Source organism: Bicyclus anynana, chromosome 6 (assembly GCF_947172395.1).
Source record: "Bicyclus anynana chromosome 6, ilBicAnyn1.1, whole genome shotgun sequence".
Taxonomy (NCBI): Eukaryota; Metazoa; Arthropoda; class Insecta; order Lepidoptera; family Nymphalidae; genus Bicyclus; species Bicyclus anynana.
Genome location: NC_069088.1, coordinates 6952709 through 6971242, shown reverse-complemented (window position 1 = coordinate 6971242; position 18534 = coordinate 6952709). Strand labels below are relative to the sequence as shown.

The 18534-nt window shown below is 34.2% G+C and overlaps 2 protein-coding genes across 3 annotated transcripts; both read right to left on the bottom strand.

Moving 5' to 3' along the window:
* Positions 1-3595: 3595 nt before the first annotated feature.
* LOC112050333 (proton-coupled amino acid transporter-like protein pathetic) lies at positions 3596-10467 on the bottom strand. Its single transcript, XM_024088583.2, has 8 exons — positions 10286-10467; positions 9796-9946; positions 9409-9530; positions 8585-8669; positions 8004-8248; positions 5655-5867; positions 4843-5012; positions 3596-3855 (listed from the first exon to the last, which is right to left on the bottom strand). Exons 1-8 carry the CDS (start codon positions 10369-10371, stop codon positions 3605-3607), a joined length of 1323 nt encoding a protein of 440 aa, XP_023944351.2. The 5' UTR covers positions 10372-10467; the 3' UTR covers positions 3596-3604.
* Positions 10468-11115: 648 nt separating this feature from the next.
* On the bottom strand, positions 11116-17410 carry LOC112050324 (proton-coupled amino acid transporter-like protein pathetic). Of its 2 annotated transcripts, none has more exons than XM_024088573.2 (8): positions 17266-17410; positions 16519-16669; positions 16109-16230; positions 14760-14844; positions 13823-14067; positions 12794-13006; positions 12160-12329; positions 11116-11389 (listed from the first exon to the last, which is right to left on the bottom strand). In XM_024088573.2, the coding sequence occupies exons 1-8, from the start codon at positions 17334-17336 to the stop codon at positions 11139-11141; spliced, it is 1308 nt and encodes a 435-aa protein (XP_023944341.2). In that variant the 5' UTR covers positions 17337-17410; the 3' UTR covers positions 11116-11138. The 2 variants fall into 2 exon arrangements, with proteins under 2 accessions (XP_023944341.2, XP_052737954.1); XM_052881994.1 differs by lacking the exon at positions 17266-17410 and adding an exon at positions 16756-16886.
* Between the last annotated feature and the right edge of the window lie 1124 nt (positions 17411-18534).

Sequence of the window (18534 nt, the reverse complement as noted above, 5' to 3'; positions counted from 1 at the left end):
AAATTTTCAAAAAATTCTCTACGTGTGTAAAGTGTGCCAATCCAAATTGCGCCAGCATGGTGGTTAACCCCTCATTCTGAGAAGAGACTCGTGCTCAACAGTTAGCCGAAAACCGGTTGCTATTAATTATGATGATGAATCTAACAACTGAACGCTAACTATTATGGCCGATTTCTGGGTAATTGTGAATCTTGAACCTCAGTGTAGAATCCCAAACATGAGCCACTAAGTCACTGGTAGTGCTTTATTGACGTGACGTACGAGACGAGGTAATTTCGTGGAAATAACCCTGCTAGAACAAAAAAATACTGCTACTTGAAGGAGTGGTCATGTCTTCGATACATAATTAAAACCCTACTGAGTTTTGGGTTCCAACCATCGTCACAGGGGTGGGGCTGATCTCACTTAACAAACACAAACTCCAAGGGTCCTAAAGTCCCTCTAAACCGAGGATCGAATCTGGGACAAGTTAACAAGCTATAAGTAATATATCGATCGACAATGTTTTAAGACATTACTTTAAAAAAACACAATTTATATTATTTGTATTTGCATTGTTTAATACACAAGTATTATTATTGCACAATTAGTATTAACTAATAAGTAATTATTATCTTTGATTGCTTGTTTTGTGTAATCTAAGGTTTAAAATCGTGTTCGTCATCTTTCTTTACAGTATGTAAATTAATTGTGTGTTAATATCAAACAAACTGTGTAACGTATATAAAGGATAAAAGATGAACGCCTTATCAAGTTTAATAAAACCATTGGGATTATAATACTGATAATGATAAAGATTGACGTCTTATGCCATTAAGTCAATTATATCATAGGCATTATGGCCTAAAGTGAAAATTGTGTACGTACTAGCAACGGCTGAAGCCTCCCAGCCTGACCTGGGCCAATCAAGAAAACCTCAATCGGCCCAGCTGGGGATCGAACCCAGGACCTCCGTCTTGTATACTCGTATCCACCGCGCATACCACTGCACCACGGAGGCCGTTAAAACCTCTCTCATTGTCTTGATGTCTGGTAAAGATAATCCGAACCATGTTTAAACCAAACCTATAGTTATTGTCTAAAATAGAACTTAAAAATAACAAGTCGATAAATAAAAAAATAAAAAAAATCCGACTGCCTAACCTGCTAGCACCTAGTCAATCCGCCTTACGTATTTTGTATAGCGATGAATAAAAAACAAATTTTTTCTAATTGTGTGATAGGTAAACCATTTTGAAATTCTCTGGATGAGCCCATGAATTTGATACCCATTTCGCGATATTCGAAAAATATAAAAAAAAATCCATTTCGAGTCTATAGCGACTCACTAATGAAAAAATCACAAAATTTTTAATGACCAAAAATAAGTATTAAATTATTATTAAATATTGTAAAAAAAAAATTAAGAGAGCAACTGCTGTAATTCACGGCCCTTTTCAGTAAAATCTGTCTTTAAAATCGGCAGTCACTATACGAGTAAATACCCCATCTTGACGTTAAAAGTCTTCTTGGAATAGAGGGTTTTGAATTTGAAAGCAAAATAATTGACTGTATTTATGATTTATATGCGCAGCGCAATATTTTTAATCGCTAGTTTGTTCGACCTTGTGAAAATCAATAAAGTCAATATTTATAATAAAGTCAATATTTATAATATTTATTTACAACGAAAGAACGTCTACAAACTACAAATAAATACATACAAAATTAACGAGTTACAACCTTTAAATACAAAATTAACAATATTACAGAAATAAACTTTGATACACGTGATAATGTATGAAAGTTTCAGTGAACTGTTACAATGTAAACTGTGTCAAGAGCCAGAAGGGCGTCACACGTTCCTTTTTTCTAAATATATTTTTATTGTAATATTCTTGTGGTATACTTTCACAATCTTGAATCTTAATATTGCAGTTTATAACGGGGATGATGACTAGGTTTGAATATATTGATTTTTTTGATACATTCGGGTAAATAAGGTCAATGTTAACTAATTTATACATAAAAAGCAAAGATTGTCTGGATATTTGCAAAATAAATAAGATAATAAAATTAGATGCAAACTCATACAGTTTTAGCTTCCTTACGTTAAATGTGACATTTTTCAATATATAAACTATAAACATAAACGCACAAATAACAAAGATATTAGTAATTTTGTTTGATTACGGACCTACGACGTCATTAATTCGTACCATTTTGTTTGGGGCGTTTTTAAGGGATCCGCGGCAGCGTCGCAAATCTGACCCTTTAAATCCCATGTAGCTCCGAAAGTAACGATATCCTGTTACTTTTACAAAATTGCTTCACTATTAGCATACTCTTGATTTATATACAATTTAAAAAAATAATCCCTATTGTAATAAAACGCGTAAGCACTGGAGTCTTTTGAATTGTTTAATATTAGATACGTACATCACAGTAAAAAATATTTTTATTATGCCTATAGCGTTACTTTCATTACTTACATACATATCAAGGAATGGCCGAAACTTCCAAGGACTGCACCGTAAAGTTTTGCAAAAGGGTTCCTTTTATACAGTAGATGGTATTAAAGAATGTTTGAAAATATAACCCCTATATAGTTACTTATTCGTAATCTTTTGTTCGTCAGTAAACAATAATTTTATCTTCTCACCTACAAAAATATAATTAATTACGAGCACTTTAATGATTTACGTGTTTAACTAAGTGCTTACATAATTTGTTAGGTTTCAATTAAGGTCAGTAGCAGCAGTAGCGTTTAAAAAGGTTTTAAGTGATGTCTAATCTTTAACATGTCCTACTAATATTGTAAACGCGAAAGTTTGTATGGATGTTTGGATGTTTGTTACTCTTTAACGCCGCTACTACTAAAGCGATTTGGCTGTAATTTGGAATGGAAATAGATTATTATACTCTGGATTAACACACAGGCCACTTTTTATCCCGAAAAAATCCATGATTTTCCGAGATTTGCGAAAACTGATGATTTTGATGATATGGATGTTTGTTACTCTTTCACGCCTCGACTACTGAACCGAATTTTTGCATGGATTAACACTTAGGCTACTTTTTATTACCAGGAAAAACCATGGTTCCCAAAGGATTTGTGAAAAACTAAATCCCACGCGGACGAAGTCGCGGGCGTCCGCTAGTAAGTATATAAAACATGTGTGCTTTTATAATAATTATTACCTACCTATATTTTCCGATTTCCATGAAATGTCGTCTACATAGCTTCGGTTTTAAATATAGGAGAAGATTAGTAAAAAACAAAAAACCGCTATTCCATATTTAAATACGCCTAAATTGGGTTTATTAATCTTATGAGAATTTTTGACCCGTATCACATATCTGGATTACATTGGTACGTATTGAGATTTCTTTCATGCAAGATAACTAAACTATCGTCATGATACTGCGCAATTGGATCAATCATGAGCCTAATTGATAATATGTGAAACATGAATGATTGCACGTGCAGAAGTGCTCTCTTGAAAAAAGATGATCAAACATGACACTGTCCTTATATGACCGTGTTCAATAGAAGGCCAATTATGTACCCAATTGATATAAAATTTAGGTCAGACAGAAAATACGTTATTTTTTAATTATATTTTTATTCAGTTTCTTGATCAAGGTTAGTAATGATATCAGATATTGTGACAGTCAGCCCGGATATTAAACAACAAAAGCCAAAGAGGACAAGCAGGATATTCTTCCATAAGATCCAGTTGAATTTGCCGAGGTTTTCCCATCTGCAGACAGTTTCCACGACGCCTGGGATGATGAGGCCGAGGATGGAGTAGAAGAGAGCTCCAACAATGTTTATGATTTGCTCTAGTATCGGGAGTGCTATGCCTATCCCACCTGAAAGGCAAGATGGTGGTATTATTAAGAGGTGAGGATACATATTAGTTTGTATTCTACGTCCTCAACCTCGTCTTTTTAATCGACTCCAAAAAAGACGAGGGTGGCAACTTGACTGGTAGTTTATTTTATTGTTAAAAGTTCTTTGTTTTGGCGATAATTTCGTGATTATTTTAAGCAGGATTTGAATTGATTTTTAATGGTTTCGGGAGCAATAACTGGTCACAGCTTGCATTGTACCGCGTTGCTAGAACCAGCTCATACTAAGGACTCCGTATGGGTTCGAAACTAGTCGGGCATACTTCAACGTTGTATCACGTGAGTTTCAGCCGTGTTTCATAATCAATTAATATTAATAACACTCACGATTGTATAAATTCTAAAATTCAAAAATTTCTTGCGTCGAATAATTTATTCATAAAAAATTATGAATAAATTCTTCGACGAATTTTAATAAATATTTTTCTTTTTTATATTATGCATAATTTCAGGCTCGTATTTTTGTCTCTGATTGGTTAAACATACCACTTAATTACATAATTATAGTTAGCACGGTTCAACATAAGTATTAGGTAATTCAGATTATGTCCAATTGCTTCAGCAATTATGTATTTTAGGTTAAATACTGCAGAAGTGTAAACAAAAATGCCATAGATATTCACGAATTAAAATAATTATAATTATAGAGAAGTTCAAAGTAATACTTTGCATTAAAATTAACGTTGTGCATATATCCTACAAATAGTATAATGAATATTTGTGTTTTTGAAAATTTGGATGTCTGTTACTCAATCATGCTAAAACGACGACGAAAGGCACTTATCATTTATATCCTGTATTACTTTGTATGGTATAGTTGTCTTTACACTATAATGTATAAAGTATACTTACCAAATAAATTTCATAGATAATAGGTACATAATAGCATAAACTAGGGTTTACTTTAAATCATAAAGCGAAGTCATAAAGTTAAAATAATGGACTCACCACAAAGCCAGACAATGGCTATTCTCATAATTATTTGCGCCATATTCATGTGTTGCTTATTTATATACGATCTTAAATACTTGGATAAAACGTCGACCACCACGTAAAAATGCAGAGGGTACGTGCAAAATACTGATACAGCTATAAAAGCTTTTGCACATATTGCTGGCCTGTAATGAACAGTATCTGTTAAAACTAGTACATCATTTAATACCATTTTGACTGATATTAATATCATGATTTCTTAGAGTCATTAAGCGGGCGATGGAACGAGATAAGCTAGAAGTTTCTCTGCATGATCGAATCAGAAATGAGGAAATACGCAGTATAACCAAAGTCAACGACATAGCGCAGCGAGTCGTGAAGCTGAAGTGGCAATGGACGTAGTTTGAAGAGTCGATGGGGTTCCAAGTTGTTGGAATGGCGAGCACGCACCGGAAAGCGCAGTATTTGTCGCCCCCCCAAAGGTCTGGTGGACTGACGACACCAAGCGAGACGTAGGGGGTTGCATGATGTAGTAGGCGGCACAGGAACGTGGTTTTTGGAAGTCCCTACAAAAAGGAGGTCCTGCGGCTGATGTGGGGATATAATTATTAAAAAAATAAACAAAAACAAAGCGGGGCAATGCAATGGTTTATGGTTGTAATTATGTGGATCTGGGTTGTGAATGGCACCTAGGATTATGAAATATTTCACTAAATATTTTTTTTTTCTTTAGATGAAATATATTTAGTCAAAAATCATACCTAAATCGAATGTTACTACTCGAAATTGTATGTAAACATTTTCTTGGGTTTAGTAAAATAAATTACCAATCATCCAAAGGGAGATTCAAAGTTATAGTTCCCCTCAAAGCGTCGCCATATCGGAAGTACCCGAACAGTCCCAGGATGCAGTACAGCAGCATGATAAGGGTCATAGCCACCACCATCACGCCGGGACAGCCCAGGAAGTGCTCCGGTCTCTTCATGTCGTTCTCTACGGGCATTACTATACCGATTCCTTCCATTGCGAATATTACTGTGCTAAATGTATGTAATCATTTATTGTAAGGTAGGATATAGTATTTATTCATTTATATTGGTTATAGATTCCAGTAGCAATATTAATATGGTAAAATGAATGTAACATAATAAATGGGACAATGTTCTTTAGTGCACGTTATGCTCGGGCTATTAGGACCTAACCGTTAAAAAAGTGTTACCGCAACGAAAAATGCGTCACAGCTAATAAAGGTAATAGATAATTATGTACCTAGGCAAGAGTTGATTAATATATTCTAAATTAATGTTAACTAACTAGTTGACGCCGCTGGGTTTCACCCGCGTGGTTTCCGTTCCCGTAGGAATACGGGGATATAATATAGCCTATAGTCTTTCTCGATAAATGGGCTATCTAACACTGAAAGAATTTTTCAAATCGGACCAGTAGTTCCTGAGATTAGCGCGTTCAATCAAACAAACAAACAAACTCTTCAGCTTTATAATATTAGTATAGATTAAACTAGTTACTAATTAAACTAGGTAATCAATTAAACTAGGTAACTAATTAAACAAGGTTACTAATTAAAAGTACCATTTGATCCATTACTATTACATGCTGAATATGATAAATACGTACCTAAATAAGTCTGTCTGTCTGTTACCTTTTCACTACTACCAAACTAATGAACCGATTAGGATGAAATTTGGTATACCTAGGCTACTTTTTGTTTCCGTAATATTTGTAAAACTAAGAATATCACACGAGTGGCGCCGCGGGCGTCTGGGCGTCTGCTAGTGTATTATAATAGTTTGTGATAATTCTCGTGTGATTGATGAACATAAATAGTAGTGAAATAACTAATTGGCCTTTAAACAGTTTTTAGCCTTTCTACAAAATTAATTAATTAAATCTCTTTGTCATCAACACGAATGTGGTACGGCTGTGATTTAAAGATAATCATGTAATTTATTTACTTTAATTCATTTAAAATATTCGCTTCACAAATAATAAACAAACTTATTGTCATTTTTGAACTAAAGGCTTCGTATTCTAAAATGTCATTCATGTTTATTCCATGCGTTTCATTACCTAAATAGCTAGAAATAAAATTAAGTCAAACGAAAGTCTAATAATTTAGACTTCTAATATGTATAAGTAATAAGTACATAGTTATAACTTATTTCTTTTGTTATTTCTCATTTACTTATATAGCACAACGAAAAACACCTTTAATTTAAACTAAAGTGCGATGCTAGGTATTATGTATCTATCAAAACATTCCCTAATTGCTTTCGACGTTGAATTTCGCAGCATAATTTCTTAACGTTTTAAATGCTATTCATATTTTACCAGGCATCATATTGATCATACCCCTCTCATTCTGAGAGGAGACTCGAGCTCAGCAGTGAGCCGAATATAGGTTGATGATCAATATACTAAAGTAATTATTGTAGAGCATGAACCCTGTAATATTATGGTCAAAACCGTATGGTCCGTGTTCAATTTTTACATCTTTGTGAAATAACACTAAGTTCGTGAATATTTGCTGTAAAATTAACTACGTGTCACTACTTTTAATGTATTGTGATAAAGGTCTATATTTAATTGACCACGGATTTCACGTACATTGTGTATTAGGAGAACGGTCCTGACGAATACTATATAACTGTGAGTCATATTATATACTAGCCGAGCCCCACCGTGATAGCCCAGTGGATATGACCTCTGCCTCCGATTCCGGAGGGTGTGGGTTCGAATCCGGTCCGGGGCATGCACCTCCAACTTACTTTACAGTTGTGTGCATTTTAAGAAATTAAATATCACGTGTCTCAATCGGTGAAGGAAAACATCGTGAGGAAACCTGCATACCAGAGAATTATCTCAATTCTCTGCGTGTGTGAAGTTTGCCAATCCGCATTGGGCCAGCGTGGTGGACTATTGGCCTAACCCCTCTCATTCTGTGAGAAGACTCGAGCTCAGCAGTGAGCCGAATATGGGTTGATGACGACGAGCCCCACGGTATTACCCGCGCAGTTCCTGTTCCCGTGGGAATATAGGCTTAATATATAAGATACTCTACTTGCTAATAACCTAGCTTTTAAAAATTATTCCTAAAACTGAGTCTACGCTACGAACGAAAATAAAATGTCTTAAAATATTTATGTAGTCATACTTACGAAAGAAATGCGGGAAATCTAGCTGGATACCCCACGATTAACTTATCAGATATAGTGATCTCATCTTTGAATATGTAGTAAACGCAAATTGCGAATGTTGCAACCAGCAAAATGTTGGCTGTCAGAGATATGGGCGCCAGCCATTTTAAATATCTAATCTGTACCATAAGACAAAGCGGTACAACTAGAATGAGGCAGTAGTATTCCACGGGCAAAATGTATCCAGGTACATAGCGATCCAGCAACTAAAAGAATAAATATATTACATAGTTACATACAAGATACGCGCGAAAAACACAGCTCTCCAACATGTACGGCACTAAACTCGGGCACTAAGTTTGTTTTTGTGAAGGCCTCGACGTGCGTTATGACCTACGACTTGAACCCAGGACTTAGTGATCCAAAGTCTCATAGGCTAACCACTGGACCAACGAGTTAGTCTCCTTATTAGAGAGGTTCTTAGTATTTTACTTTACGTACTTCGGCAAAATTAAAATATGAAAGATAACAAATAACATTTCAAATTTTCCACACTACAAACAATTAAGCTGTTTTTTCCTGTAATTAGGTACTCCACTTACCTGTTTAACAGATCCAGCAATTAGTACAGTGGAAATGCAGCATACTCCTACGTAAGTAAGGATCAGGGAAAATTCGGCAAATATACTGTAAACAAATTAATAAACATTCGTCGGTTTTATGCTAAGTTTATAAAAGTATTATAAGTACATATATAGTAAGTATCTTTAACTAAAAATTTTATAAGCTTAGGTACCCTTTACAAGACTCAAGAGAACTGCGGCATCTGACTTTATGTTATGGCTTTTAAATATTATTTTGATCTTTGAAATAAGAGAAAAAAAAGATTGAAATTGAAAAGTTTCATAAAATTATGAAAAAAACACCATAACCCACCATAATTAGAACCCGTTAAAAAGTGTATGTATGTGTATACTTTAAAACTGTATATGTATAGAAAATATACTTAAATTATATGGCGAAGTAAAATAAAACGTAATATTTGTTTCCTGCAATACATACAACCAACATAGCCTTAAATTTATTTTTAGCTATGAAACACCCGCGAATCTAAGCTAGTAAAGAGTTATCCTACAGCAGGCTTTGTGCACATATTTCCTACGTATTTATTAACTCTTACTAAATACACACTACACCAAATAGTGAGTTATTAAGTCACGCGACTTAAGAATTCATGTAATTTCTAACTAACAATAGTCAAAATAGGGTAAGTATAGGGTAAATTTCATATAGCACCTATATGTCAACTAACATCAACTAACGTCAAAGTTAGTGAATTGGCCTGCTGGGCCAATCACGCTCGGTCTGTCAATTATAACTTTAAAAAAATATCCATACATACGAGTACAAGATTTAATATACATACCCTGCAGCTTTTGATAAGGGCCTGAGCCTTTTTGGTCCAATAGCAAATGCTACTTCACACGTTTCCGCATAAGTTAGCAAAGGCTTTCGAACTGCCTTACAGCACATCCTGGATACATTGACCTTTTGTAAAAAAGATAGTTGAAATATAAATTAACTGAACAACAAACAACTAAATCTATGCAAATTACTAAAATATACTCGAAATTATTAATATTTTCAAGAGGAATAAATATCGTGTCTTCATTTCAACAACGAACGAATTCATTATTTTGTATAATATCAACCAAGATGGGATATATAAATTGAGATAATAATATAATTTATTTCAAAACATCCTTCATTTAAAACATCTTTCATTTAAAAATCAATAAAATATTTGACTTACAAATATATGAACGCAGTGTCCGCAAATGAAGGCAATTATGACAGTCCCGACGATGCCGACTCCCCATCCTGCATTGGCAAATGCCAATGGTATTGCCAAAATGCCAGAACCTAGTGAACCTTTAAGCAAGTTAGCTAATGATCTGATGTCACTGTAACGCAAAGAAGTTAAAGCAAGGTCACCGCAAGAATTTTATAAACACTGAGCTTGTACGCATCATCAAGTTATTTTTTATAGTAATCGTTAACGGAACAATATGATGACCCTTAATGTGGGAAACTATCGATGATAACTTACCAATAAGACATTTTATTGACCATACATTGCGATAGGTACTATATTACTGTATAATGAAGGAAAAATAAATAAAAAGAGCAGACAGGCTTAAACAGTCCAAGAACTATTCCGTATATGTATGGAGGTCTCGAGAAATTAAAATAATTAAGTAGGTGCAGATAAGTAAAAAAAATATATAAAAAGAGGTACTTACGAATTTGGTTTCTTAACTCTCCGATGTTCAAACGGATTATATTCCTGTGCATCCAGTTCTTTTTTATTGATATCCATTCCATCCATTTTATTTTATAAAAAAAAAAATATATTTATTTAATGTACCACATTCACAATGTTTCTTGTTGCATTAACCTAAATACTAAAACGAATTCTTTTCCATGATATAACGAGATGAAATAATCATTTTTCTTTTTCTCATCAGTGCAAAGAGTTGAATATATCACAGCGTGTCGTGATAATCTTAATCTGACTTATTTTTTAAAAGTTTGTTTGCTTAAATTGTTAATAGTCTAATTCAAGATAACGCATAGATAAACCAAAGAGCCTAATAAAAAGATGCACACATTCCTTGTTTGCAACAGAGATTATCTTGTTACTTCAAGATTTCCGGAAAATTTTGAAACTCATAATTTTGAATATGTAAGTAAGTCACTTTTGGGGGCGAGATGGACAAATTGAAAAAAAAAAATCCAACTACATCGTGAGACATCAAAAGAAAGAATTTGTTAAGAGGATCTCAAATATTTATTAAATCAAAGAGCTTCATAAGAGGATCTCAAACATATATTTTTTTTAAATTTTGAAATGTATAGCTTCCAAATATAGAGTATTCAAGAATGGTTGGTACGTATTGAGATTTATTTCATGTAATATCACTAAAACTATCTTCATGATAATGCGCAAATGGATGAATGTCCTCTCTTTTGAAAAAAGATCATCGAACTTTACACTGTTTTTATACGAACTTGTTCAATAAGAGGCACATTGTGTACCTAATTTATATAAAAGGATCAGACAGAAAAACCGTTATTTTTTAATTAAGTATATTTTTATTCAGTTTCTTGATCAAGGTTAGTAATGATATCAGATATTGTGACAGTCATCCCGGATATTAAACAGCAAAAGCCAAAGAGGACAAGCAGGATATTCTTCCATAAGATCCAGTTTAATTTGCCTAGGTCTTTCCATCTGCAGACAGTTTCCACGATGCCTGGGATGATGAGGCCGAGGATGGAGTAGAAGAGAGCTCCAACAATGTTTATGATTTGCTCTAGCATTGGCAGTGCTATGCCTATCCCACCTGAAAGACAAAATGGGATAATGGCGAGCGAAATGTGTTAAAAATAAAACGACATACAATGCAAACAATTACAACATTTACACTGCGATAGTTCTTAATCTACCGTACGTTGTACAGCGGCGAAGAGTTCATGGAAGCAGACTCCCGCCTTTAAAATATATGCATATTCATTGTTGTACTGTTTCTCATATATCTACAGATACATCTGTAGATATTTGAGGAACCGGAGTTAGTACCACGGTGAATGAATTTCTTTTTCTTTGGGATGGCTTACCTTCGTCTAAATTCCAATTTAGTAATTTTTTTAGTCAGTATACTATGATTATAAATGTTAAAAGTTCAATATTTTTTATTATATAACACTTATCTACATAATCTTGGGCACTAATAGTTACCACGGTTTACGATGAGAATTAGGTAATTCAAATTAGGTCCAATTGCTTTGGCAATTATGTATTTTAGGTTCAATACTGCAGTAAACAAAAGTGCCGTAGATGTTCATGAATTAAAATAATTAGAATTATACAGAAGTACAAAGAAACTTGGTAATATTCTGCGTTAAAATTTATGTTCTGCGTACGATGTAATCCTAATAATATTTTGGATATCTTTTACTCAATTAAGAGAAAACGGCTAAAAGAAATTTTTATTAAATGAATTTCAGATCTCAAGAGGATTACCATCAGTTTAAACCACATAATACATAATAGCCTACTAGAGTTTAATGTAAATCATAAAACGGCGATATAAAGCGAAAACAATAGACTCACCACAAAGCCAGACAATGGCTATTCTCATAAATATTTGAGCCATATTCATGTGTTGCTTCTTTATATACGATCTTAAGTACTTGGATAGAACGTCGACCACCACGTAAAAATGTAGAGGGTACGTGCAAAATATTGATATAGCTATAAAAGCTTTCGCACATATGGCTGGCCTGTAATGAATATCATAATTATTTGATTAGTAACTAGTTACACAATATTCCACCAATTTTATTTGTAGGCTACTAGATTAGATAGTACAACATTATGCAGGAAAAAATATAAAAAACATGACCAATAGAAAACAAATACTGTATTGTCGATAACTTAGCAGATATATGTAAATAAAATACATATAAGCACTTATAAAATAAACCAACAATTGCCAAAGTGCACCTAATATGTACTTACGCACATCACTTCAAAACGTTTGAATCGATATTGATGGAATTATTTAAGCGTGTTTGAGTGGGTCTCTGCGTGGTTTATGAATGACTTGATCCGGTAACTGGTCGGGGTCCTTTTACATTTATGACACATTGAATAGATTAAACCAAAATTTCGCCTCATCGCTCAAAATCCATTTTGAAAACATCAAACATGTATGTAAATAATTGTAAGTAAATCATTTTATTACCAATCATCCATAGGGAGATTCAAAGTTATAGATCCTCTCAAAGCGTCGCCATATCGGAAGTACCCGAACAGTCCCAGGATGCAGTACAGCAGCATAATGAAGGTCATGGCCACCACCATCACGCCGGGACAGCCCAGGAAGTGCTCCGGTCTCTTCATGTCGTTCTCTACGGGCATTACCACACCGATTCCTTCCATTGCGAATATTACTGTGCTAAATGTATGTAATCATTTATTGTAGGGTAGAGTATTGTACCTACCTTTTAATTTATAGTGGATATGGATTTGCGAAAAATAATATATTTTGCTACATCTTTCAAATATGACACTGTTAGAAGGGAGAGAATGACTTCTCGGTGTGAGTCCGGCATCTTTACCGTGGACTAATTGAGACTTCATCTTCTTTTTTTACAAGCAATTATATGTAACTAGCGGACGTTACTATTAAATATAAAATTAATTTCAATATTGTACAATGCATTTTGAAGCATATTTTCTTAACATTTTTTATGCTATTGATATTTTACTAGGCGTCTTAATTAAGAACAGGCGAAGATGTCTGATTATTAATATTATGTAAATACATGATGTAGAACATATACCTACCTATTATGTTTTGATATATCAGCCACTATAGCCAAGTGGCACGTCGATTCTCTTTCTACAATCGCAAAATCTTCGAAAACTAGAAAAATGTATAGGAATGACATTTGCTACCGACAGGTCACGTGACCAAGATCTGTCGTTCCCATACATTTTTCTAGTTTTCGAAGCGTTTGCGATCGTAGAAAGAGAATCGACGTGCCAAATCGACTTGGCTACAGGGTCTGTAATATTTTCGTCAAAATTCAACCAAATTTATAATTTTTTTTTCAATTAACAAGTTTGTAAATATTTGCTGTAAAATTTGTTATAACGGTCGCTACTATTTATAAAATTATATTTTAATGTATTATAAAAACTAAAAAGATTTTCTGAACAAATAGACAAAAATTCAATCTCTTTATAATATAAGTGTAGATATACTTACGAAAGAAATGCGGGAAATCTAGCAGGGTATCCCACGACTAATTTATCAGATATAGTGATATCATCTTTGAATATGTAGTAAACGCAAATCGCGAATGTTGCCACCAACATTATGTTGGCCGTCAGAGATATGGGCGCCAGCCATTTCAAATATCTGATCTGTACGATCAGACAAAGCGGCACGAGTAGAATTAGGCAGTAGTATTCCACGGGTAGAATGTATCCAGGTACATAGCGATCCAGCAACTAAAAGCAAAACAGCTCATCATCATCAGCTAATTTTAAATGACCTATGTCAAGACAAATGCTCCCTATGAAGCCTCATAAGAAACCTATTTATAACGGTCCACAAAAGGGCCAGGTTCCAGGATGGGATCAACAGAAATTATCGTGTAATTTTTTCATAAGAGAATAACTGCTGAGCTCACGCCTCATTATGCTAGCTCTGCCACGCGACAGCGACAGCTTCTTATAGGACAGGAAATAATTATGTAGCTTAGACCCACCATAGTAGTTTCATTATCATCATCAGATATCAATGATAACATTATTGGGACCGATGTCTTAAAGTACTCACGCTCGCTCGCTCGAGGTATAGAGGTGTAGCAGGGAACTGTTAATGAAAACTTCTTTGAAGAAAGAAAGCTCAGTCATATCCGACCCAGAATCTAGGACTTCGTGACGCGAAGCCACATAGGTTAACCATTTGCCCAACGAGGCATTCTATTAAATCGAAGTAATTTTATAATTGGAGTCGCCCTGTGGTTTTATTACACATTATGTCATATGTGATTGTTTTATGTGTATTTCTTTGACAAACATACATAGTTAATGTTGTTAAAGATATACTCGTACCAAAAACGCATAGCAAACAAAGATAACATTACAAACTTTCCACACTACAAACAATTAGGCAGTTTTTTTCCATTAATTAGTACCTGTTTAATTGAATCAGCGATTAGTACTGTGAAAATGCAGCACACTCCCACGTAAGTAAAGATCAGGGAAAATTCGGCAAATATACTGTAAACAGTGAAAGATAATATGCTTAGTACGAATACATTTACAGAAATAGAAATAGAAATAATTGGATGACTTCTCGGTCGGAACAAACTCGATAACTGCTTCGTATTTATATAAAATAAATTTGTGTAAAAAGATTGCCATCATATCTAATCTACGATCTAAGATCAAATTGTCATATATGTGTATTAGCATGTAATTATATTATATACTAGTGGACCCGGTCAAGCTTCGCTTTGACTTATGTGCACTTCTTCCCTATCCCTACTCTTCACTACTCTACCCCTACCATACCCTACCCCTTGACTCTTAAACGTTTGTATGGGAAATAGAAAAGGGTTGTTTTTATGGTTTTCCCGGCAATCATTCTAATTTTTCTCACCTTTTAAACCTTTCCTATACGCCCACGAACATTTGAAGACCAAGATAAGATAAATCCGTTCAGCCGTTCTCGAGTTTTAGCGAGACTAACGAACAGTAATTCATTTTTATATATATAAATAGCAGTAGGTAATAAAGCATTTTGTAACAGAGCTTGCCTGGGGAAGTACTACCGCAATGTATCGGTGTACATTTTTATTTTATGAAAAGTTAACCCTTGACTGCGATCTCACCCGATCTTAAGTGACGATACAGTCTAAAATAAAAGCGGGCTAACTTTTAAGAGGTACAAGGTCATTTTATACCCTTAACTACATACCATGTTTTAAATTATCTTACACCCTACATTTGTGATAGCACTTTTGTGACAGAGTTTGTCCTGGGATTTTCTACCTTCATGATTAATTCTACCAGCAAGCAGCATTGCTGTGTTTGGGTCTGAACGGCATAGTTGCCGGTTATTTACAGACACATGAGGTTTTACACCTTTGCCGCAGGTTGGGTGGCAATTTTCCCAGTGAAGTGTTGCTCTGTTTATACGCGAAGGTTTTCCATATACCATCAAGTGCAGCATCTGCTTAGTCTATTATTCATCATCATCATCAACAACCCATGATCGGTTCACAGCGGCACAAGTCTCCTCTCAGAATGAGAGGGGTTAGGCTAACAGTCCACCACGCTGGCCCAATGCGGATTGAGCAGACACACACACACACATCTAGAGAATTAAGAAAATTCTCAAGTTTGCAGGTTTCAAAAAGTTGGAGGTGCATTCCCGGTACCGTATTCGAACCAGGTCATATCCACTAGGCTATCACGGCTCAAATATTATTATTATTGTAAAATTATACATACATACGAGTATTACATTTTATATACATACCCTGCTGCTTTCGATAAGGGCCTCAGTCGTTTCGGCCCTATAGCAAATGCTACTTCACATGTTTCCGCATAAGTCAGTAAAGGTTTTCGAACTGCCTTACAACACATCCTGGATACATTAACCTGTTGCAAAAAAATCAATTAAAATTATTGAAAATTTCAAGCAAAAAACCTTTAATACCTAATCTAATAGCGCCTTAATCTTTTTGTGAAATAATTAAATCAATGGCTAAAATAAAACTTGAAATTATTTATTTTTCAGGGGCAAAAAATATCGTTTCTTTATTTCCAACGAATTAGTTATTTGTATAATATCAACTTATATGAGCGTTAAAAATTATGATGGTTAAATTGACAAATAATTTCTTTTAAAACATCCTTCATTTAAAAGTAATAAAGTGTTTGACTTACAAATATATGAACGCAGTGTCCGCAAATGAAGGCAATAATGACAGTCCCGACGATGCCGACTCCCCATCCTGCATTGGCAAATGCCAATGGTATTGCCAAAATGCCAGAACCTAGTGAAGCTTTGAGCAAGTTAGCCAATGATCTGATGTCACTGTAACGCGATAAAATAATTAATTTTTAATCAAGGTCATTGCCAAAATCTTATACACACTAAGATTGTAACTTCGGAAAAAATACCTCGGAAAGACTGTATGTGTAGGTATAACAAACGCCGGTTCCGGTCTTTTCGGTCCGGCCCTTTTACCGTCGAGCTATTGAGGCTTTAATATTTAATTAGATGCGTCACAGAGGTCGTTGACATGCTATAGGTACTTTAATACACTTATATCGCAATAATTATGTTGATACAATCTTTGAAGGTACTTTTGACTTTGTAACTGCCTACTTTTGCATCTATACCAGAGGCTTCCTGCGACCAGTTCAATTTAGCCACTTCACCTACTGAATCGTTTACTTAAGGAAAATATATATAAATACTAGCCGACGCCCTGAGGTTTCACCCGCGTAGATTCCGTTCCCGTAAGAATATGAGGATATAATATAGCCTATGACACTCACAAATAAGATGGCTTTCTAGTGGTAAAAAAATATTCCAAATTGGTTTAGTAGATTCAGATATTAATCTCTTACAGCACTACCATCTTTTCCTCTTTCAATATTAGTATCGATATAAATAAAGGTACTTACGAATTTGGTTTCTTAACCTTCCGATGTTCAAACGGATTATAGTCATCCAGCTCTTTTTTATTTATATCCATTTTATTTTATTAAAAAAAAACTACAAATGTATCACATTCACAATGTTTCTTCATTAATTAGCTTAAGAATTAAAACGAATTCTTTATGGTGATGTAACGAGATGAAAATATAATTTTCTCTTTTCCGCATCAGTGCAAAGAGTTGTTTATATCACAGCGGATCCTGAGTGACAATCTTTATCTGACTATAATTGCTTTATGAATAGTAGGTAATCCTAGATAACGCATAGATAAACCAAAGAACCTAATAAACTGCAAAGCGCACACATTCCTTGGATTTTATAAGCGTTAATTAAATACTTAAAACCCATAAAGTTTTTTTTTTAATTTTCAATAGTTAATTGATACTACAGTATGATGTTAATTAAGACGTTATAATTTGATAAATGTTCTACATACTAAATTAAAATAACATGAAGGTGCATTTTCATTACAATATGCATCTAATAAAATATTGCGTATGAAAAATATAAAATTAAATAGGACCCACTTGAAACTCAGCCAATAATTTATTTAAAGTACAATGTTTATGTATATTACACTCACTTTTATTAGATAAAAGTGAGAAAACTCGGGTTTTTTTATTTTTCCTGAAAAATGACCTTTTTGCAATTACAATTTTATTATCTGGGAACGGCGATATAATGAGCAAGATTTTACGTTTTACTTACTCTTGAAAACTCAAACTACATTCTAAATCTTAACTGATACTGATGTTATAAACGTGAATAAGTTCGTTTGTTTGTTACACTTTCACGCCTACCTTGTTGATTGAATCTATTGTTAAAAAGTTTATCAAAATAGATTTCAGGGGTAGTTACGGAGAACAAAATAGCATAATATCTGTGTAATCTGTAACGTAATGTGTCCTGCTGCCTATTTACAATTTTGGTCTTTATTATCAAGCTATCAAAATAAACATCAAATTGACAAAATGCCATCTAGCTACCTACTATATGATATCCACCGATAGACACCGGATGATATTTGCTAGATACAATTACCCTGCGACTCCAATCTGCACACATTCCAACGTTTGGTTTCCTGATGGAAAAAGTTCCGTCACCAAATTGCTCAGACTTTGACAGGCCAGAAGACATCTACCACGTGTTGTTGGAGTGTGTCAGAAACGAGGCAATGCGACGGGAAGTACTGCTAAGATTTCCTGCACTAAGAGAGGTGGGCGGCTGTAATAGTG

Coding starts and splice junctions, on each gene's coding strand:
- LOC112050333 (XM_024088583.2), bottom strand. CDS start 10,371: ATGGATGGAATGGATATCAATAAAAAAGAACTGGATGCACAGGAATAT. Junction 9,531..9,795: donor GACACTGCGTTCATATATTT/GTAAGTCAAATA, acceptor TTTTTACAAAAG/GTCAATGTATCCAGGATGTG. Junction 8,249..8,584: donor TTGCTGGATCTGTTAAACAG/GTAAGTGGAGTA, acceptor TTATTCTTTTAG/TTGCTGGATCGCTATGTACC.
- LOC112050324 (XM_024088573.2), bottom strand. CDS start 17,336: ATGGATATAAATAAAAAAGAGCTGGATGACTATAATCCGTTTGAACAT. Junction 14,845..16,108: donor CCCTTATCGAAAGCAGCAGG/GTATGTATATAA, acceptor CACTGTTTACAG/TATATTTGCCGAATTTTCCC. Junction 11,390..12,159: donor AGCCATTGTCTGGCTTTGTG/GTGAGTCTATTG, acceptor TTTGTCTTTCAG/GTGGGATAGGCATAGCACTG.